The 23,099-nt window shown below is 36.2% G+C and overlaps 1 protein-coding gene across 3 annotated transcripts; it reads left to right on the top strand.

Moving 5' to 3' along the window:
- The first annotated feature begins 193 nt into the window (after nt 1-193).
- LOC115883109 (ell-associated factor Eaf) lies at nt 194-22,762 on the top strand. Of its 3 annotated transcripts, none has more exons than XM_030901413.1 (8): nt 194-259; nt 391-524; nt 748-840; nt 895-1,065; nt 1,119-1,383; nt 1,434-1,643; nt 4,365-4,543; nt 22,614-22,762. In XM_030901413.1, the coding sequence occupies exons 2-7, from the start codon at nt 428-430 to the stop codon at nt 4,513-4,515; spliced, it is 987 nt and encodes a 328-aa protein (XP_030757273.1). In that variant the 5' UTR covers nt 194-259; nt 391-427; the 3' UTR covers nt 4,516-4,543; nt 22,614-22,762. The 3 variants fall into 3 exon arrangements, with proteins under 3 accessions (XP_030757273.1, XP_030757271.1, XP_030757270.1); XM_030901411.1 differs by having other exon boundaries at nt 235-305; XM_030901410.1 differs by having other exon boundaries at nt 244-524.
- The last annotated feature ends 337 nt before the right edge of the window (nt 22,763-23,099 follow it).

Genomic DNA, 23,099 nt, shown 5'->3' with positions numbered 1-23,099 from the left:
GAACTCATGCCGTTGCAATATTTTCAAGTAAATGTGAAAATATTTTCGAATTTTTATTAATTTCTATTTATGGCCATAGAAGGTAGAAGCATAAAATAATTAACTAGAAGGGCTCCTGGAAAATGACGACCGACGCTCGCTACTGATTTAAAAATAGTTCATTTCGTATTTGTTCATTTCATAATACACAATAGTTCAAATAGACCTATCTGTCATTTAAAATGTCATAAAGTAGGTCAATATTATTTTATAATTTTTGGTACGTGTATTAGCAAGTTCTGTATAAGTGTAATGTGGTTAAATATGTTAGTCTAATGTACAAAATCTATAAAAATAACGAAAAATCACACCCTTGCATATGTGGTAAAGATTTACAGACTTTACTTTTAGAATTGAATTTCCTAAGGGAATGGAGTAAATCGAAAATATGGCAGATAGATTAGGTTTGGGCAATGAAATTAGAGAATTAAAAATAGGCCAGAGTTTTACAAATCCGAGATCCAAGGCATTTCATACTGTTAGATGTAAGTTTGTATGTAAACTTGAGGTTTTCTGTTTATAATGTCTTTAAAATATTGAGAGCTTGCACCTCTAAACTCATATCAAAAATTATAAAGACTATTGTGTTTTTATTTATAGTAAGTTAGGTATATTATATCAAACAGACTGTTTAAAATTTTCTAAAGTTCTTAATGACTGTAAATCACCTACATTATATTTTTAATAAAAGTAACAATTTATTTTTAGATGATTTTAAACCAGCTTCTGTTGATACAAATAAGAATGCTACTTTAGATGTGGGGGATAATCATCAAGTTATGGTTACTGTTCCTCATTTAGGTGAGTGTATTGGTTTTAAAAAGAAATAGTTCTCATACTGATTTGACATTATAGATGGGGCAGGTACGACACAAACAGTTTTTAAGGGTTCTCAACGACCATACACAAAAGAATGTGTTCTTATTATTGATAGAGATACTGGGGAGATCACTTTAGAAAAACTTACTTGTAATATCCAAGTGAAAAAAACTAGAAGCGAACATAATAAAGCTCCAGTGCTCCAAGGTTATTATATATTTATATTTTATGATTGTTTAAATAGCTTACTGTATTTTCAGAGAAGCTACAGCCCTCAAATTCCGACCGTGGTAACTCAAATTTATCACACAGATCAGCTACTCCCCCAGTACCTAATGTTGGGCATAGAGTTTCAAGTAAAACACGTGTAACTTCAGGCAGTCGCCGACCCGATAGACAAATTACCCAGTTAATGCCAAAACATTCTCCTCTAAGAGCCAGCCCTGGGCATCCATCCACAAATGCAAGTTCTATGAACCAGATAAGCCCTGGAAGATCAAGAGACTTTCATGCCAACATTAATGAGTAAATAAAATGTTTCTAAAATATTATATAGTAAGGATTATCTTTTTCAGGGTACATAATCCAAGTACACTTGCCAGTCTTCCGGTAATTGGAATGGATGATTTTGCTGATCCGGTTGTACCATCGGTTATGTCACAATCACAGCACCACAATAATCATTTTCCAGCTTTACCAGTGCATAATACTAATAATGGGAAAATAAATTCCCCCTCATTCAATCATAGTGATCACGAAAATGGCGTTGGTACTATAACAGATAGGTATAAAATAAATACTATTTATAGTTTTAGTACATAGACAGATAAAAATTGTGTGTATGTTACAGTGAAAGTCGGAAATTCAGTGATTGTTAACGTTCACTAGGAAATGCTAGGAATTACAGATTGGACCAGTGAATGTGGTATTTTAAAGAGATTTGTCGACTTTTCCTAGTAATTTCTAACATTCACTACAGTGAAAGTAACATTTACTAAAGGGTGCCAGTAAAAGTTATTCTATTGTACAAGCCGAGTGTGGTGAGGAAGAATGTTGGTGGAAGTTAGAACAAATAAAACTTTTAAGAATATTGGATCACCTCAATATTCAAGCTGATCCATATATCGTAAAATTACAATTTACTTCTTTAGTATATTTATTAAAAATTATAGAAAATAAAGACATAACCTTCTGAATATTAAAAGGGAAAACATAATAAACATTTTTGGTTCTTCATCGTGGACAAAATAAAATATGCCTGAATTTTCTTCAATGGGAGTTATCCGATTTTTCAAACCTGCTACATCAAGCATATCACAATGTTTAATAAATTCATAGTCACTAGGTTCCTTAATATCTTTTTCTCTTGCGTTCTTAACTTATGCAATGATTTCATTATATTGCAAAAATGAAAAACAAGCACTGTTAAATTCTTGCGAGTGCCTAGTTTACCTTAATTTTTCACAGAAAATTTCTTCCATAGGGAAAATACCGCACATTACAACGATAACAAAACAATAACAATTATACATAACCACAAGAAACATGTCGCCAGATGTCGTCAACAACGTTTAGCCTAATTTAATGTTATCCTTATATTGCCTATTATTCAACTTATCCTTATATTTGACAACGTGTGGCAACCGCGCTAACTGAATCTTTCAAACTCACTGCTATCGTCCAGGGAATGCTAGCATTGGCTAGCATTCGCTAGTAAAAGTTGGTTTCAAAAATAGCTGTTGAACTTTTACTGGCGTAGTTTTAGCAAATCAGTGAATGTGAGCTTTTATAGTAAACGCCACGAATGTTTGGGAGTGATTTATCTCTTGATGAAGTTAGAATGGACACGCGCGCTCATCATTTTTACATTAAAAACGTAAATTTTTACCGCAGACGTAGGTTTGTAACGGCCCGGTCTAATCATCTGCCTACGCTCCTCCTACTTATTCTAAAATGTTAGTGTGATTGACAAAGACGATACTATATCGCGTTTCTTTGATTGATTCGTTTTTGTGCGTCAGTCCATTGGTGTGCTTGCAGTGCGACCAATGGGGCATTCCATTTTATATTTATAACCAAATATATGTTTTGACAACACTTTGACAGTTAAAACAACAAATTACAATAGATTATATATTGATTATTATAATGACTTGAAACACCACGGCACTGGAATTAAGTTTTATGTGACCTTAAACCTTTGAATAAGAAGACTAAAGCCCCGTTCTCAGAACTGCGACTGTCGCCAGCGACACGACAAAAGAACCAATCAGATTTGTACAAAATTCAAACAGCTGTCAATTTTAAATTTAGTACAGCTCCCATTGGTCGTTTGAAGTGTCAATCAGTGTCGCTGTCGACACGACGCAGTTCTCAGAACGGAGCTTAAGGAAGGAGCATATCAAAAATCTTAGGTACACCGCGATGGGCCTCAAATATGGCCGACTTAAATTCCGGTTTATCAGTGTCGTTCTAATTTTATTTAAAAAATGTAAAACTATGATGTAGGGTAGACGTGGGGTAGCTTCAATAATTTGTTGTTTTATTTTACGTTGTGAATAAATGTTGGTAGTTATTAAAATTGTTATAAAAATATATAATTCTAATAAAAATAGATAAGTTATAATAAGTATTTATTACCACAAACATCCGATACGCTACTGAAGCAGGTAAGTCAAATTAACGTATCTAAATTCTTTGACATCTAATCTTTGACAAGTAATAAATAAAAGCTAAAATACAAGAAAAATATATAATTTAGTTAATTTAAGTGAATTTCATAAATGATCGGTTTACTACACGTATGTATATTATATAGTCACTTACTAGCGAAAAGTTGTTCCATTATTTCACTCAATTTTTGCCGAGATCTACCGCACGCTACACAACCAACTATTTTAGAGTCTTTTTCGATAAATCGCGATAGTGTCACTGTTAATTTAAGTGCTGCCACAATTTTCATCTAGATTTACTACCTTTATACAACTATCAGTAGTAGAATAATAATAAATAACATAAAAGAAGCTCCGTAAAGACTGACAAATCCACAAAATTTCAAATCAAATTCAAATGTGTCAAATGAATCGTCAAACAGAACTGTCAAGGATCCCCACCCTAGAGTGTTTTTATGGCGCCTTTTCCGCCCACCATGCATGAATACATAGATAGCATTATGCTCCTTCCTTAATCTTCTTATTCAAAGCCTTAAACAGATTAGTTCACATGGTAGCGACCGATAAATCAGTCCCAAACATTCGTGGCGTTTACTATACTAGTAATTAGAGAACAACGGCATACGGTCGAGTCGGCCGCTCCTGGCACGTATCAGTAGACGTAAAGAATCTTTTACGTGTATAAAAAATAGAAAATATAAGAAATGCGCATGCGTACGTAAACGTTTACGTGTTTGTAGGCCGATTCGACCGTATGCCGTTGTTCTCTATTGTTAACAATCACTGATTTCCAACTTTTACTGTGACATAACATATAAATATATATTTTTTTAGTTCGAGTTCAAGCAGCGATAGTGATTCTGAGAGTGATGATCCTGACAATACTAAAATTAAAAATGGGTTTGCCTCTAATGTCAGCGAACGTAATTTGGCAACCTTGGATGAGGATTTGTGCTTATCAGAGTCGGGTTCCGATTCTAATTAATTCCCATCAATTCTATAATGGCGTGAAGGTAATAATTTGTACGAATAGGAATTGCTCTATTATTACTTATTATATTGTAATCGCAAAACATTTTTCGATGCACGTCATCAATCATATCGACATTGACACTAAAGTCTATAAACCTGACTAAATAAAATTTTGGCAAAAATATTTAAATTTTTTGTATAGTTTAAGATACCAAGCAGCTCTTCATTTTTCTTTATAGAGCAAATGATTGATAAATGAACAGATATTTTATTTAGACTAAAGCTGAAAAAATTAGTTTAAACCGAATTTTGTTATCGTTGTGTTGGTCACATTGCGCCGTGTTCAGCAATGTTGTCCTTTATTATTTGACAATTATCCTAGTGTTGTGAGCAAGTCTCGTTTTTTTGCCTATTCTCATAGTCTTTTTTAAAAAATTGCACTTTAAAGCACAAACAGCTCTTTTAAGAACTAAATATTCGAGTTTTTGTATTGCATTTCTTGAAATTGTATGTTGAAAATATGCCGAAGCATTTAAACAGTCGATGCAAAGAGCTTGTAGCTTCCCTGTTTCTTTAAAACTATTTTGAACGAGAATGTGACAATAAAGGTCCTTTATTACCCTTGACTGCAGTCAGTAAAGTAAGTTTGATTGATAAGCACATTATACCACTTTCAAAGTTAGTTTTTATTAAATTCTGTGATTATTAGTTTGTGCCTTAAATATTATTTATTAAATTAAAAATAAAACGTAAAACTCTTTAAAAAATGATATAATAAATATGTTGTTTGTCAATTTTAAATTAAGATTCATCTCATAAATCCATCACAATCTGGCAGCGCTGTCGCAATCGCTTGTCACTCAGGGTGCATCCACACTATCCTAAAAACGGCGTAACGGCGTAACGACCTTGAATCGATTTCCAGTAATTCTATTGGCTAAAATTTTTGACAGATGAATTTGACAGATAAAATTTCTGACAGATGAATTTTTCAGCCAATAGAATTACTGGAAATCTATTCAAGGTCGTTTCGCCGTTACGCCGATACGCCGTTTTTAGGATAGTGTGGATGCACCCTCGGTTGAAGTTGATCACGTGGCATCGGAAATTGTTTTGCGATTACCATACATATAACGAATATTAAAAAAAAACTATGATTATAAATAAATATGAATGAATCAGACTTTTTGGCATCTTTTATATAAATATTATTGGCATTTTGTAAACGTTGTTTATGAATTATTACTATTGAAATATCTCACGTAAAATATTATAATTAGATCTTATACATCGCGTTCCTCAATGACAATATTTAAGGTGGTGATACTTAGACCTACTTTAAGAATAAAACTTTATATGAAAAAGTATGTCCTAAACATCTTAACTTTTGAGATACAGGGTGGTAAAATTTTCTAAAAAAAACTACATACAGTTTGACAAATATAGGAAGAGACTTGGGGATAGCATAGGTCGCGCACACGATAGAGAGAACGCATTCGGCGGAAGAGAGATGCAGTTACGCTACGACAAATCTGTTTAAAGCAAATTTATGTGCTGTCCACTGCGCATCGAGGGGCGTCTCTTATTTTATATTTCTCACGTCTCTAGCTATACTTGTTAAGTTGTACCTGTGATGTTATTTAAAAAAAACACCGATTTCTGTTAAACATTATTTTCAAAATAAGGAACACAAAAATGGTAAAAAAATAGGGGTTGCCATTTAAAATTTTAGGGGTAGGTGCCCTGGGGGTCAAAGGGTTGAAAGTAACACGACAACAAATGCCTCAAAAATTGTCCACTTGATATGTAAATTGACGTATTTCTCGCCAAATTTTCATACCATCATCGGTAGAGGTAATATTAAATACTGTTCGTTTTCAAATTGTCACCCTGTATAATAACTTATATCTGACTTATATCGACGGTACTTGCCGATGCCGGTTCGCTGATTCATTCGCTCCTTCATTTATCGTTGTTTTTCCTTTTATCCTGTTTATTTAAACTTGTTTTTGTCAAGCATTGGATGGTTTTTGCTTCTGCTAAGCAATTCACAATTTCTTTTTTTTATTATTTCTTTAATTGTTTAATATACCAGCAATTATCAATTAATAACATACACAAATACGTGTGGAATTCCAAATATTCGTTTAGTCTTCTCATATCGATCTATTTTTTTTCTCTTTTGGTTAAATTCCTTATCGTTTAAACTGCTTGTTTTTGTTATCATAAAGAGTTTTCGCACCAAATTCCTCTATAATGGTCAAAACATCGTGCAAACACTGTAAAAAATTTATTGGTAAAACTTCCTATAGAATAGGTTGTTCAGGAGGCTGCAAGGGCTTGTATCACTCGCTCTGCGCCCAACTGACAAGGGTTGAAATCGAAGCATGTTTAAAGCAAAATAAAGCATGGCTCTGCGTTTCCTGTAAGGAAAATTCAAATCCAAGTGTGCCCCCTTCCGGATCCGGCGCTGGTTCATCTGATGCAGTGCTCAGCAGTACTCAGAGGAGGAGCTTTATGGCAGAGACTACCAGTCCATTACATAACACACAATTAAGTGACAGCTTTGTGACGGAAACTTCGAATCGCGGAAGCGACGTAAACATAAATAATGTTCTTTCTGCGGCTGAACCAAGTCTAGCAGACCTGGTTAGAGTAATAAGCGAATTACATAACGTTATCCACCAGCAAAACAATACAATACAAACACTATTGAGCGAGGTAAACAATGCAAAAGTCTCTTCGCAGAAAATCATAGTTCTCGAAACACAGCTTAAGTCACTTCGTGAAGAACTCGATTTAATGAAAACATCTGCAAATTCTCAAAACCCAGCGACTGCTTCCGGCGACTTATTGAAGGAGTTTTACGAGAGAGAGAAGAGGAAAAAGAACTTTTTAATATTTAATAGTACTGATTCAAACACTCAAAATATTTCAACATCTGATAAAACATTAGCGTTAGACATTCTTAAGCAATCCTGTGAAAACGAAAGTATCAATGAAGATAATGTCAGAGTATTCCGCCTTGGAAGATATATTGAGAACAGAAATCGACCAATTAAAGTTATCTGTCCTTCACCAGAAACTGTTATAAAAGTCTTTAAAAACTCGAAATCTCTTAGTACAATGGCAAAATTTCGAGACTTATCATTAAGGTCTGACAAGACTAAGGGTCAGCTTCACGAGTTCCGTCTAGTAAGAGAACAACTGATTGAACGACAAAATGCTGGTGAGACTAATTTAAAAATTGTACACAGGGATGGATCTCCTGTTATAGTATCTACACATCAAACTCCTTTAAACTGATTTATTTGCCTAATAGTGTCTCATCAAAAGAAATTACTATCACATATCAAAATATACGAGGTCTCAACACTAAAACACAAATTTTTTACGAAACCATATGTGCTTTAGATAATCAAATAGTGGCCATTACAGAAACATGGATTCAACCTTCTCTCTACGACTGTGAACTATTCGATCATAGATACGTAGTTTATCGCAAGGATCGCAATCTTGAATGCCTGGGAGTCACTAGAGGTGGAGGTGTTCTTCTTGGAATACCTACAATATTTAGTTCAATCTCCGTCAATGTAAATTTGTTCCATGAGGATATACCTACCCTTTGCTGGATATAGTTGCAGCAAGAGTATACGTGCAAAACACGGCTGTCTATGTTTTTCTCATTTATTTCCCTCCAAACTCACCGGTAGATGAATACAAACTGTTCTTTGAGATGATGGAATCTTTCTTACATTTACACACAAACAACATTGTTCTACTTGGAGATTTTAATATCCATTATTATGAAAACCCCGGGGTTGGCTGTGGAAAGAATTTAATTCTTCATGAGTTTCTTGCCTTCTCAAACTTCAGCCAATATTCTCCGGCCAATATTATCCTCTTCAGCCAGCCTTCTCAAACTTCAGTCAATACTCTCAAACTCCACGCCTAATATTTTTGGCAACTACCTGGATTTGGTACTATCTGATTTGCCATGTGTGGTTAGCAAGGCTGAACCTCTGCTACCCGAAGATGCTTATCACCCAACATTAGACATTACGTGTAACATTGACACGCAACTGCATTCCAATCTCTCCTCCAGGAAATCCCTAAAAGCATACAATTTTCGCAGAGCGGACTACCCACTATTATACGACCGATTTTTTAATACTGATTGGTCTTTCTTGGAGACAGGGCATTTTGACAACGTAAATGATATGGTTAGAGTTTTCTATACGAAAGTTACTACTATCATGGATGCAGTAATACCACTTTATGATAAACAGAACACTTCCAGGACTTCTCCAGCATGGTTCACAAGGGATATAATCAACAACTTAAAAGAAAAATACAGACAGTTCAGAATTTACAAGTGCACCAACTCCGTTATTGCATTAGAATCCTTCAAGCGTCTTCGCGCACTCACTAAGAAACAAATCAAAGAGGCCTACTCAACATATGAACAGACGACCAAAACAATCTGCAAACCCAACCTCAAGATTTATGGAAATTTGTGAACCAGAAGCGTAAACATTCCCGCATACCAGGCATTATGGAATACGAAAACACTCAGCTTTCCGACACATCTCAAATACTGGATGCTTTTGGATCATTTTTCCGAAGTGTATACGAACAGAAGCAGGACAATTGGGATGGCTGTCCTGTACAGCTACCACTAAATTGTGTTTCCCTGATTGGACTTGATGAATCCGATGTTCTCAATGCGCTGCGAAAACTGAAAGCTAAGGTCACTGCAGGACCTGATAGTGTTCCCTCTTTCATTGTTAGAGACTGTGCAGCGGTCTTCTCTAAACCGCTTACTAAGATTGACTTGGCTCTACGTACTAATACTTTCCCGGATGCCTGGAAGAATGTGAAGATTTGTCCAGTATTCAAGTCCGGTAATGTCAACGGCATTGGTAATTACAGACCGATTGCCATTTTATCAAACTTTGCCAAGGCTTTTGAAATGTGCATATTTACGAAATTATTTCCCCAGATCCAAAACAAACTTTCCCCCAATCAGCATGGTTTCTTCCCAAAAAGATCTACTGTAACAAATCTTACTACATTTATGGAATATACCTATAAAGCTATTGAAGAACACCAGCAGGTAGATGCAATTTTTATGGACTTCTCGAAAGCGTTCGACAAGTTGAGTCACTCGCGACTGCTTCATAAATTGGAAAATTTTGGTTTTACAGAAGAACTCGTAGCATTCTTTTCGTCATATCTTTCTTGCCGATCGCAATACGTTGAATACAATGGCCACCGTTCTTTCAGATTTACACCAACAAGTGGCGCTCCTCAGGGTAGTAACCTCGCACCTCTATTATTCTCCATTTACATCAATGATATATTCAACGTAATTGACTGTCCATCCTTATTATTCGCCGACGATCTAAAATTGTTCTCTGTTGTGACCGACTCAGAAGATTGTATACGAGTTCAGAATTCATTAAATTCCATCTTTGCCTGGACTGTTCGCAACCATCTACCACTCAACATACAGAAATGTAAGAAAATGTCCATAACACTAAAGCACGTAGAAATCATATACGACTACAAAATAGACAGCATTACAATGGGAAACTGCGATATGGTAAAAGACCTTGGCGTCTATATCGACAAGCGTCTCAGTTTTAACTATCACGTAGAGGAAATCTGTAAAGCGTCACTGAAGGCCACTGGGTTTTATATCACGCACAACTAAGAACTTCCACAATATTCCGTGTCTTATTGCTCTCTACAACGCATTTGTGAGGTCAAGGCTGGATTATATTTCGTATCCTCGTCCAAATAGATATACACCCGTAGTATCATTATCATACTTTATCGAGCACATTTTATTCCCAATTACGTAAAGAATGCATTTTTTGTTAACCATAGGCCTTAGTCATCCGTACCCGACCGTCAGCCTTCTCATAACATTATTGTGCTTAGTCGAGTAAACAGTATAGTTAGAAGTGAAAATAAAAATGCCGAAATATAGTAAAAGGAAACGTACCTTAAGTGCTAGTGGTGATGAAAGTGAAAGGCTGGAAAGGGAAAGAAGACATCTCTTGAGAAAATTGGATTTTTTGGATCGAAAACGTCGTATAAGAGTGTACAGTAGTACTAGTGATGAGAACGAAAGTGAGTTCTAAATACTTTTGTAGATACTGGCTATAAATGTTAAAGCCAAATATAAAAAGAGACATAACTGTTAAGTCTCAAATTGCATGTAATAGCTATAACTGTTAAAGCTATTGTTACGGATTCCGTGGGTCCACTATTTAAACTCACGATAAAATACTTAACGAATTTATTTGTTTCACTCTGTACACACAACTTATACTATTTACAACACAACTTATGCAACTACTATTACTCTAACGGTATTTCGCGGTATTATCAAACTTCAGACTTCAGACTATCTTCAGACTTGAATTCAAACTTTAAACTTGTCCAACTGTCAAAGCGCGGGCCTTATATACCCCCTGGCGGTTGTTTCTAGATTTTTCTAAAGAATTCTATAATTTTCTTTACTTTCTGGCGAATGCGCCAGGTTCCTCAATGCACGATTTTTTTTTGCAGTATGCAGTTATGCAACCAGTAATACACCTTGACATTGCCCCCTTCTCAAATTTGATCGTCCCGATCAAGGTTTCCTGTCTGGTATCTCTTCAATCGATCCAGATGAACTACTTTCATCTTACTTCTAGGGCTGCGTTGAATCCGATACACAACATCATTTATCCTCTTGATGACTGTATAAGGACCTTCCCATGCTGGATTAACTTTGGGGACCTCCCTTTCTTGCGCTGTGGGTTATATAACCATACCATATCGTCCTGTTGAAATCCCGTAGAATTAGCTCTGAGGTCGTAACGAGCTTTCATCCGGTCACTGGCTAGCGTAATCTTACTTCTCACGGCCTTATGAATTCCCAATAACCTTTCCTTCAGTTCATCCGCGTAGTCCTCTACGTTCGTGGTGCTGTCGTCTGGTGATCCGAACACCAAGTCACAAGGCAACCGTAATTCTCGACCAAATAAAATCTTCGATGGTGAAAGTCCGGTGGTGTTGTGAACTGCACTTCTATATGCCATTAGGAATAGTGGTATATGCTGATCCCAATCTCTTTGATGTTCATCCACCATTTTCGAGAGATGTTCTTCAATGGTCTTATTGAATCTCTCGACCATCCCATCAGACTGCGGATGTAAAGCTGTTGTCCTAGTCTTGTGAATACCAAGCAGATCACACATCTTCTGGAACAGTCTTGACTCGAAGTTCCTTCCTTGGTCAGTGTGAAGCTCTAAAGGAATTCCAAATCTACTGAAGACATTATTGACTAATACTTCAGCTACAGTCGATGCTTCTTGGTTTGGAATGGCAAAAACTTCTGGCCATTTACTGAAATAATCCATCGCCACTAAAACGTACTTGTTGCCCTTGTGCGTTTCAGGGAATGGGCCTGCAATGTCAACAGCGATTCTTTCGAATGGCAGTCCAACGTTATATTGTTTATTTTCCCTAGATCGAGTGCTTGGTCCTTGGCTGGCTGCACAAATTTTACATTGTCGACACCATTTCTTGACATCTTCGCAATAATCCACCCAGTAAAAACGATCTCTCAGCTTGCTCAAGGTCTTGTTTACCCCAAGATGGGCTCCAGTTTTACCACCGTGAATTTCTTCCAATACCTGGGTAACTTTCTTCCTTGGTACCAGTAACTGAGTTGTTACTGTCCTGCCATCCGCACTTTCCCACATGCGCTTTAACAATCCATTCTCAATAACCAGTGAATTCCACTGAGCCCAGAGAGCTTTGAAAACTAGCCCTCTGTCCGCAATATCCTGCCACGGTGGTCTCTCGCCGTTACCTTCCTTGAGCCCTAGTATTGCTCCGATGTCTGGATCTTCCATTTGGTCTTTCCTCAACTGTGCCGTCGTCCACTGTTCATCAGCTCCAAGCTTAAAACTCCTTATCATGACAGTGCCTTCACGTTGTTCCGTTTTACAGCAGTGCTTACAATCGGTTTGACAGGGTCTTCTGGATAAACCGTCTGCGTTACCATGCATCTTCCCAGCACGATGTTGGATGGTAAAGTGATACTGCTGGAGCTTCTCGAGCCATCGTGCTATTTGGCCTTCAGGTTGTTTCATCTCCATAAGCCATTTGAGAGCCGCATGATCTGTCCTAATTAAAATTCTTGGCCGTACAGATATTTATGAAAATGATCAACTGCCTTCACAATTGCTAGCAGCTCCTTCCGGGTAACGCAGTAATTCCTTTCTGGTTTGGATAGAACTCGACTGTAATATTCTATCACTCGTTCTTCGCCATCTTGCACTTGTGATAGCACTGCACCTATGCCGATATTGCTGGCGTCGGTATCCAGGATATACCTCCCTTGTTGTTGCGGGTAGGCTAGAATAGGACTTGAACATAAAGCCGCCTTAAGTCTTCCAAAGGCTACATCACAATCGGTGTTCCATTCGTAGCCGACTTCATCACCTGTAAGTCTATGTAAGGGTGCAGCTATATTGGCAAATCCCTTGACAAATCTTCTGTAATAGGTGCATAAACCCAGAAAACTTCTAAGTTCATGTTTGTCGCGAGGTTTAGGCCAATCTTTGATTGCAGCGATTTTCTTCTGATCGGTGTAAATTCCGTCTGCCGAGACTACATGACCCAAGAATTCCACTTGTCGCTGGAATAAGCTACACTTCTTCGGGTTCAAGTACAGGTGAGCATTCCGTATGCGGCCGAAGACTTCTTCTAAATTTCGCAAATGCCCCTCAAAAGTTCTTCCCATAACCAATACATCGTCGAGGTAAACCAAGCACGTTTTCCAAGTTAATCCTCTTAACACCACCTCCATGAGACGTTCGAAAGTGGCTGGAGCATTGCATAATCCAAACGGCATGACCTTGAATTGATATAGTCCGTTTCCTGTAGAAAAAGCCGTCTTTTCTTTTGTCTTCTTCTCGTCTAGACCAACTTGCCAGTATCCACTCTTTAAGTCGAGAGTGGAGAACCAGCACGAACCTGCCAGTGTGGTTAACGTGTCGTCTATACGTGGCAGTGGGTAGCTGTCCTTCTTAGTGACGTCATTGAGCTTTCGATAGTCCACGCAGAATCGTGTACTACCATCTTTCTTCGTCACCAAAACAACAGGAGATGACCATGGACTTGATGATTCTTCGATTACTCCATCTTCTAACATCTTATCTACCATTGTCTCCATTTCTTGTTGTTTGGAAAGGGCACCCTTCTAGGACGTTGTCGAATCGGCTGAGCATGACCAGTATTAATCCGGTGCTTCACAAATCCGTTCTTCCACTGTTGTTCTTCTCAAAAATACTGCCATGCTTTAGCAGGAACTGCTTGGCCTTCTGTTTTTCTCCTCAGGTGTTAGGTGATCCCATGGCTGTTCTAGATGTTTTAGTGTTTCTTGGGATACCTTTTGTGTAACAGCTGACGACACTTCATCACATCTGGGTGACACTTCTTACAGGTTCGCAGATGGCTATCTTGTCACCTTTTTGGATCTTGACACAATTCGGGAAAACATTCGCAATTCTGATCGGTATATTCTTGTCGGTGTTCACCAATGATTTTCCTACTAAGTACCTATCTTGTTTCTTGTCGCCACTTTGTATCAGTCCAACACAGCACCCAGCGATTTTCTCCACTTTACCGAATACGATCTTCTCGGTATTACCAGGTATCACCACAGTTTCCGCTGATCTTACATCCATTCTTCCTGGTCCCTCATCTGGAGATAACATAAACTCTTCATTTCCGATATTCAGAATATTTCTCTGGTGATCGAACGAAAATCCATGTTGACGAATCACATCCATGCCCAAGATGAAGTCATCTTCAATATCTGCCACTAAAACGCTATGCTGGAACTTCAAATTTCCTAACTTCAGTTCGACGATAGCCTCTCCGTACAACGGCCATTTCCCCCGTAACTGTACGTAAACACACTCTTCTTCTCAGAGGCACCAGCTTCAATCCTTGCACTGAGTTAGCCCGCACCAACGAAACCATAGCGCCAGTGTCCACTGTCATTCGGATTCCCTTTCCATTGACTTTCCCGTCGATCACCAAACTGTCAGCGGTTCTTCCTAGATTTCTAATGGAAAAAATCCTTGGGGCTCTGTTCTCCCCAGTCAATACTCGCCCCTTAGTATTGACTGATTTTAGTTTTCCTGGTGCCTACGTTCTCTGGATGGTGAACGGGATCGCATTTGAACGCGGCAATACCGTTTAATGTGGCCATTCCTGCCACCTCTAAAGCACCTTATGTCCTGGAATCTTCTCTGGTTTTCTGTCTGGGTGTTGCTGACTCCCTTGTTTATTAGTAGCTCACATAGTTTGTCGACTTTCTTACACATCTCCTCCAAACCTCTGTGAGTGTTTTCGGGCTGTTCCTCGACCGCTACCGATCTTATCTTCGGTCTAGGGATGGCGCTAAAAGCAGCTTCGATTTCCAGCGCCCTGACCAGTGCTTCGCTGCTGGTAGAAAATCGGGATATTTGCAGCGCCCTCTCTAATTCGTTGTCCCTCAGTCCGCTGATAAAGCACTGAGCAGCGAGTTCCTCCCTAAATCCTTCCGGTGCTTCTGGATATGCCAGGTGTACCAGCCGACGTAAGTCTGCTTCAAATTCCTGCAGATCTCTCCGGACCTCTGCAGGCGTGTCTTGATCTGGGCCTGGTAAAGTTGGCGTCGATGTTGGTCGCCATATCTTCTGTCAATGCAGCAACCAAGGTTTCGTATTCCTGCTGTTGGGCTGCAGGAATAGTTTGCAGCAGTTCCAGGGCAGGGCCGCAGCAGCTCAGTGACAAGTGCCGCTGCTTTCTCCTGGTCAGTCCATCCGTTGGCAGCGGCGGCTGCTTCAAACTGACGGTGGTACATTGTCCATGTCGTTTGTCCATCGTAGGTCGGGGCCTTAAGGTTCGCTGTTCCTTGAACGCCAGGTGTCTTTACTTGTACCTTGGTCTTCTGTAGGTCCATCTCCAATCTTTCTATCTTCTGCTGAAGGCGTTCCTCAAGATCTTCTACGGCTTCTTGGAAGTGGTTCTGCTGTTCCTGGCAACGTACTTCCAACATTGCTTGTTGCTGTTCTCCCAAGCTTTTCTGAAGTCGAATTTCTTGATTTTCTAAAGTTTTCTTAAGACGGTCCTGATCTTCTTGTCTTTCTTTCTGGCGGCGCGTTTCTATATCTTCTAAAATTTCCCTCCACTCATTCTTCTGACGAATTTCTAAATTGCCTAAAATTTTCTCAAGCCGGTCCTGTTCTTCTTCTTTGTCTTGTTGTCGTTGAATTTTCAAATCTTGGAAAATTTTTTCAAGCCGGTCCTGTTCTTGTTTTTCTTGTTGTCGTTGTAATTTTTCCTCTTCTTTATCTTTACGTAGTCTTTCTTGTTCTTCAGCTTTCTCTCTTCTCATATTCTCCATAAAATCGCCCAATAGTTTGCTTACTTCCTCCATTTTCTTCGCTTGCTGTCTCGTACCAACCATAAAAATTCCCAAATTCGGTGTACAAAATCGTCCAATCCACTTAATTTCTTCTTAAAATCCTCTTGAATCCCACTTCTGACACCAATTGTTACGGATTCCGTGGGTCCACTATTTAAACTCACGATAAAATACTTAACGAATTTATTTGTTTCACTCTGTACACACAACTTATACTATTTACAACACAACTTATGCAACTACTATTACTCTAATGGTATTTCGCGGTATTATCAAACTTCAGACTATCTTCCGACTTCAAACTTCAAACTTTAAACTTCTTAAACTTGTCCAACTGTCAAAGCGCGGGCCTTATATACCCCCTGGCGGTTGTTTCTAGATTTTTTTAAAGAATTCTATAATTTTCTTTACTTTCTGGCGAATGCGCCAGGTTCCTCAAGGCACATTGCGATTTTTTAGCAGTATGCAGTTATGCAACCAGTAATACACCTTGACACTATTTTTTGTCAACAGGGGGCGTAACAAGTAAGTAATTATATATTTTTAGAGATAGAAGAGGTAGTAGATTTACTTTAGTTAATTTACTAGCTTGGGTTAATCCACCCTGTGGATATAATTATATACACGTGGGTCACATTAACATGATCTGTATTTTCCGGCTGGAATTGGAAAATGGTGAGACAAGTATTATGATTCTGTCTAATATTTACTAGCTTGGGTTAATCCACCTTGTGGATGTAAACATATACACATTGTAACCCAGCATAGTCCTTCACTTATGCACGCTAGTATGTCTCAGAAAACGATTAAAATGATCTAGATATCGGATCCTTTATTCTGTGGCTGTATTTGAAAAATCTGCTTTGCAGTTTTGATTTAATAAAAGCTTGTATTCAAACAGGTAACTATATATTATGTTATACCCGGCCACAAAACACCGAACGGAGTGCTTTTCTACAGCGGCAAGGTGACGCAACATTGTTGTTTGTTTACCATTTTCTAGAGTGTTTTTTGCTCACTTTTGATAAAATAATGAACTTTATTTTTTTAGACAGGTCAAAACGAATCTGAATCTGTTTAATAATAAAAACCCCAAAGCTATTTGTTTACAAAAATGAGTAGGTGACTAAAATGCAAAGTAAAGACCGCTATCGATTCTTAAACCAAGGCGTAAACTAAACATCTTGCTATGGGGACGGGGAACTGCTGAAGTTACACAAATGTACTTTAGGCCCTTGTTTATATATTCTTATATACAAGGCTTAGGCTGAGTTTATAAAATATTTTATCAAAAAATATTTTAAACGCTTTCCAGAAATGTTTTTTTTGTCTTTTATTAAAGGTACAGATTCAGATAGTGAGTTTATATTAAGATTTGTCTTAATTAAGAATTACATGTTATATAATTACATTACAAAGTAAGAGATCTTTTGGTTGCAATATAGCATAAATTGGTTAAAAAATGGTGTTTACATTATTATGGCTTACAATAAACTTATATTTATTTAATTCCAATCGTCCTCGGAATCAAATCTAGAAAAAAATCAATTAATTCAAATTCGAGAGAGATAAAGATCTGTGTAGGAGTAGGACCTAAAATATGTGACAAACTTGAAATTAGGTGGATGCTTATCTTTCTTAAAATTACTAACAGAAACGAAAGACAGTCTAAAATATTTTTCCCGTCCCCAGCAATTGCAGTATATTTTAAGGACCGAGGTTAAATCCGGAGGTCCAAATCATGTTTTCTTCAACAGAAAGTAAGAAATATATTTTTTGATAGACCTACAGCACGTTTTTAGGTAAAACAATGTCACCACTAGACCATAGACAAACTAACAAAAGCAAGACGCGTCAACGCTGTACTGCAAAACGGCAACAAGTTTGATAAGAGTTTATTACCGCGCTTGCGTCAACTGGCCTTTTAGACGAGGACGGTTTACTTATGGATTGTGTATTTTGTAGTAGTCTTTTAGACGAGGATGTTTTACTTATGGATTGGGTATTTTGTAAAAAGGATGTTTAATTAATAAGCGTTTATTAAAATCAAATACATTTATTTCCATTTCCATCGGTAAAATAAACAATAATTTCTGGACGTAACAGATATAAAAACAAAAAAGTCAAATAAACGAAAACGTATTCCTCTTTAATAAGTATTCCTCTTAAATATAAAACAAAAACATAAACTTCACATTTCCACAAGAATTTAAAAAATATTAACATTTAGAGTCTATTATAAAATATAAAGCACGAAAATTCAAATCATAAAAAGATTTAAAAGATAAAGATTCTTATAACTTACAGTCAATTTGTAGGACCTTCGGTTTGTGTACGTTAGCGATGTAATCACAATAATATGTATAATCACAGTAATTATTATGCTCTTCATAAGTGTAAAATGTATTACATTACTTGTTTTCGTTTTGTACGCTAATAAAATAATAGTAATAACCAATCAAAACGCAAAATCAGGAATTCAACAGTTCGTTCAAGGCAAAAACGTTTTTCGTTTTATTTAGGTTAGGTTTGACAAGTGCGACTGCGCGATGAATTCTGACTCAACTGGCCAGCGCAAAAACAATAATTCGACTTCCTCAATCGTTTGAAAAGTCTTGCTTTTGTTAGTTTGTCTATGCACTAGACCAAACAATTACAAGGTTAGTGGAACTTTCCAAAGAAAATAACCAAGGTTGCAGTTGCCCTTAAAATCTGATAGATTTAGGGAAATCGTTATGTTAGGAGAATCCTACTGTACGAACCATTGTAAGGTTTTCTTTTTTTATTAAATTCACACTTGAATAGCAAAATTAAAAGCGTGGCGATTGGCCAAATAAGCGATGATTTGCTTTTTAGTAAAGTTTTAGTGAAAAATGCAAAGAAGCCAAGAATCTTGAAAATACTAGCAGGCTCATCTCAGAAATCAAAACATTTAAAAATGAGTGCTTTGAGATCCAGGTGAAGGTCCACAGAAGATAAGAAGGGGAAAATTCCTAGAAGATTCATTTTAAAAAGAACGAGGGGGGAACAAGAATTCCAAAGAAGGCAGAATGTATTGGAGGAGACAATAATTCAGGTTAAAACTCAAAACAAAATATGCTGGTATAATTGACTATTTACAGCCAATGGTTGAAAATAACACATAACAAACTTGTTTTAAGTTATTTAAAAGGTTATTATAAATATGGTTGCGATTACGATACCTTTTAGGTCCTAAACTAGTAGACCTAAACCTAAAATTTTAGACTAACCTAAACAATATAGCTATCCAGAAACTCTCATTGCAGAAAACTGGAACTTAAATTATACTTTTAAAATATAAATAATAATAATAATAATAGTAAAAAAAAATGAATTTTAAGCTCTTTTTCTTGGAATTTGCACTATGCATATGTTTTTCAACCCCCTAAACACCGGTAATTAACAACTGTTAAGGGAAAACGTTTTTTGTTTGTGACTCAACTATCTTGACGATGTTCTTTTATTAGACAAACATTTAGCGGAATGTACTGGAAATATAAATTTAATAAAAAAAAAATAAGTAAATAAATAAATAAAAAAAAAGAGTATCTTCACGTCTACTCAAGAAATTTCATACTTAGATTTTATCTTAAATACAAAATTAATGAAAATGTATCCTACAGACACAAAGAAATGTAAGATTAAAAAGTTAGTGCTAAAATTTTCCAGAAAATATAGATAGTATGTATCCATACTAACTATAAGATGGTTTGTTCGCAACTTACAAGCACTTTAATTTCTTTTTGTCCCGCAGATAGATACAGCTGGTTTTATAGATACTAAGAGATTTGAATGAGCTAAATACAAAGCCCTTAAGGAAAATAATGAAAATTATAATGCGGTTCTTTGTGCCAACAAGTTTTTTTTTCTTTCTGAAGTTTACGGCTGGTGGCTCAGAAACACAGAATATGCAGGTCAAAATTTCATACCTCCTAAATATACTCTTACTTACTAGATTATTGATGCATCAAAATCGGGTTAGGGTACCTATTGTAATGTAATAGAATGGGAGGTGTAAAATATTTGCACCTTAATTTTATCACTACTAAAATCTGGAAATGGTCGATTGTCCTTGACTTGTCCTTGAATTTATAAAAAGATGGTGTCCACTCGAATTTTTCATTAGAATTGCTCACAAAAAAGCTTGCTACTCTCCTAATTCTTGCAACTGGACAGAGAATTCAGACACTAAAAAATATAGCTAAAGTAGACGACTCTTCTATTAAGATTTATGTTTGCCAGCACTTTAGAAGCTTACCTAAAAAGAACTGAATCATTAAGATGGGAAGAGAATTATCTTTTTCTTACTCATAAAAAAACCACAAAATGGCAAGTTCCCAGTCTATCAGTCGCTGGATAAAGGAGGTGTTAAACGAAAGTGGAATCAACACAAAATTGTTTAGTACTCATAGTATTACATACGCGACATCTTCAGCGGCCTACAGAAAGGGATTTAATATTGATCAAATAAAGAATACCATAGTGTGGACATCAACATCAAAAGTATTTCAAAAAATTAATTGTCCACTGAATAAAGGAAAAAAAATAACTTTATAAAAACAGGCAGGAAGTAAGTGCAGTCATTATAAACTGCTCTAGTAAATTGCTCTTTATTCTGTTAATGTAATAAATACTATAATGTTAATGTAAATACTTATATTCATATTCAAATTCAAATAGTTTATTTACCTTTTTTTATATATTAATATACAAATTAAACAAAGCAAAAAATTAGGTAAAAGGGACTGTGTCGCGATTATAAAAAAAAACGATACACAAAAACATTAAATGTTTTTGTGTTATACTAATACCCCGCTGGCAAGCGAACCTTTAGGTCGGCGTTTACATGTATAGGAGTGAGTCGTTATGGCAATCTACTAAGTCGGAGTGAGCAAAAATACGAAGTATTTATTACATAACTACTTAATCTGACGCTAGATTCCATGCGCTTGGGAAAATACTCGCCTTTCAGTATATCTTATTTTACTAAGCATGTTGACCGTACTCTTCGTACACATGAAAACCGGCGCCCAAGACCAAAAATGCCGACCCTTAGTATAATATGTATGTGTTATACTACTACTATGTGTTTGGTTTGGTTATACTAATTTGGAATCATAATTATGTGATGCATATTATATTACATTATTTTTTTGTTGCTATTTTGTTATATATTATAATAACATGTATGTAGGAGTAGATTATATATATTTTTGTTTTGTGGGTTTGACATATTATATTTAAATATACGTTTATAGTTATGTTATACGATTATGTATATTTTACATCACCTGTTTTAAAAAATAGCAAAATATAAACTGTCACAAAAGAATTTCTTTTCTTTCAACATCTACGGGTGTATATCTATTTGGACGAGGATACGAAATATAATTATAAGAACAAACGACTTACCTGTAGGAAGTTCGTTCTGAATTATATGAGTATCCTCGTCCAAATAGATAGGTCCCGACCCTACCGATATTAGCCCTCCCAAGAAATTCTTTTTTGATTTAAAAGCAAAATAATGTTATGAGAAGGCTGACGGTCGGGTACGGATGACTAAGGCCTATGGCTAACAAAAAATGCATTCTTTACGTAATTGGGAATAAAATGTGCTCGATAAAGTATGATAATGATACTACGGGTGTATATCTATTTGGACGAGGATACTCATATAATTCAGAACGAACTTCCTACAGGTAAGTCGTTTGTTCTTATAATTATGCTGCATTGGTGTGGTCTCCATTTTATAGTAGCCACGAGCAACGTCTGGGAAACGTCCAACGTCGTTTTTTAAAATTATTGTTTTTTAAAGAGGATGGAATATATCCTCCTCAAGGTTATGATCACGGCCAATTGTTGAAGAGATGGAATTTCCTTTCGTTAAAGGATAATAGACTTCGTTCGTATATCATATTCCTATATAAGTTGTCTAATTGTCTATTGGATTCTCCTTCTCTTCTCGGTGAACTTTGCTGGCATGTACCGTCCGTAAATACTAGAATGAAAACGACGTTTTATACAAAAACACCAAGTACCGTCCTTACAAGCAGAGCTCCACTACATCGTGCCTGTTGCAGTTTCAACGACATCAGTAGACAGACAGATTTGGATCTTTTCCACAACTCCCTCCAAAGTTTTAAAGGGCATCTGGACACTCATTTCTTCAAACGTTAATTGTTATCTACTTTTTCATCTATCTTTTGTTTCACATAGATACACTTTTTTTTTCTGTATTTTTTTTATATTTTATTAATTATTACTGTATTTCATATTATTATGTCTAAATTGTCTTTTGTATGGGTAAATACCTGTTAGGCAATAAAGTTATTATTATTATATTATTATTATGTCTTATAATAATAATTTATTCGTGTTACAATTACAGTATAAAGATTGTGTTATTATAAATATAAAGCTTATATTATTATAGAAAAACGTTTTTTTTTAGAAACTTTCTAAAGTTAAGATGTTTAGAACATAAAGATAATAAAAGGATTTTTTTAGGATAGGTCCCCTTAATATTAGCATGTCATTAAGAACCACCCTGTATATAATCTAGTCCAAATACCTATTGAATACATTGCTAATTCAAACCTTTTTTTTAGCATGACATGGTTGCATGAAACAAAAATCTGGGCTTGTATATCTGAGAATATTTATGGAAAAAGCAAGGAGAGTGTATATTGAGGTTTGATCATTTTACATGGAACAATGTATATAATGTTAAAGAAATATATTAAATGCTGATATATTGCTCTGTTGTGTTATTTATTCTTATAGAACGAACAATTTATACATGTTAACTGGACAGTTACTTATAGGGGAACAGAATGGCAACACTGCCTATTGAGAACGCATGCACTTATAGGGTTTTTTGCCGACTCGTCCCGTCGCGTCGTCTATCGACGAGCGGGCCGAGGTTGCCATATTTCAACCAATAAGCTCTTGCCGCGAGTAATAAACAAATTAACCTGTATGTATTTTTTGTACCGGGTATGTCTCGAAAGTGGCTTACCCCTATAACTTTTTCATTTTTTTTTTCAGATAAGAAACGGGATTTGGTATGTTAGTATACGACATAAATTAGGATT

Source organism: Sitophilus oryzae, unplaced genomic scaffold (assembly GCF_002938485.1).
Source record: "Sitophilus oryzae breed Bouriz unplaced genomic scaffold, Soryzae_2.0 scaffold_1809_pilon_pilon, whole genome shotgun sequence".
In the NCBI taxonomy this organism is placed as follows: Eukaryota; Metazoa; Arthropoda; class Insecta; order Coleoptera; family Curculionidae; genus Sitophilus; species Sitophilus oryzae.
This window is presented reverse-complemented; position numbering and strand designations above follow the sequence as displayed.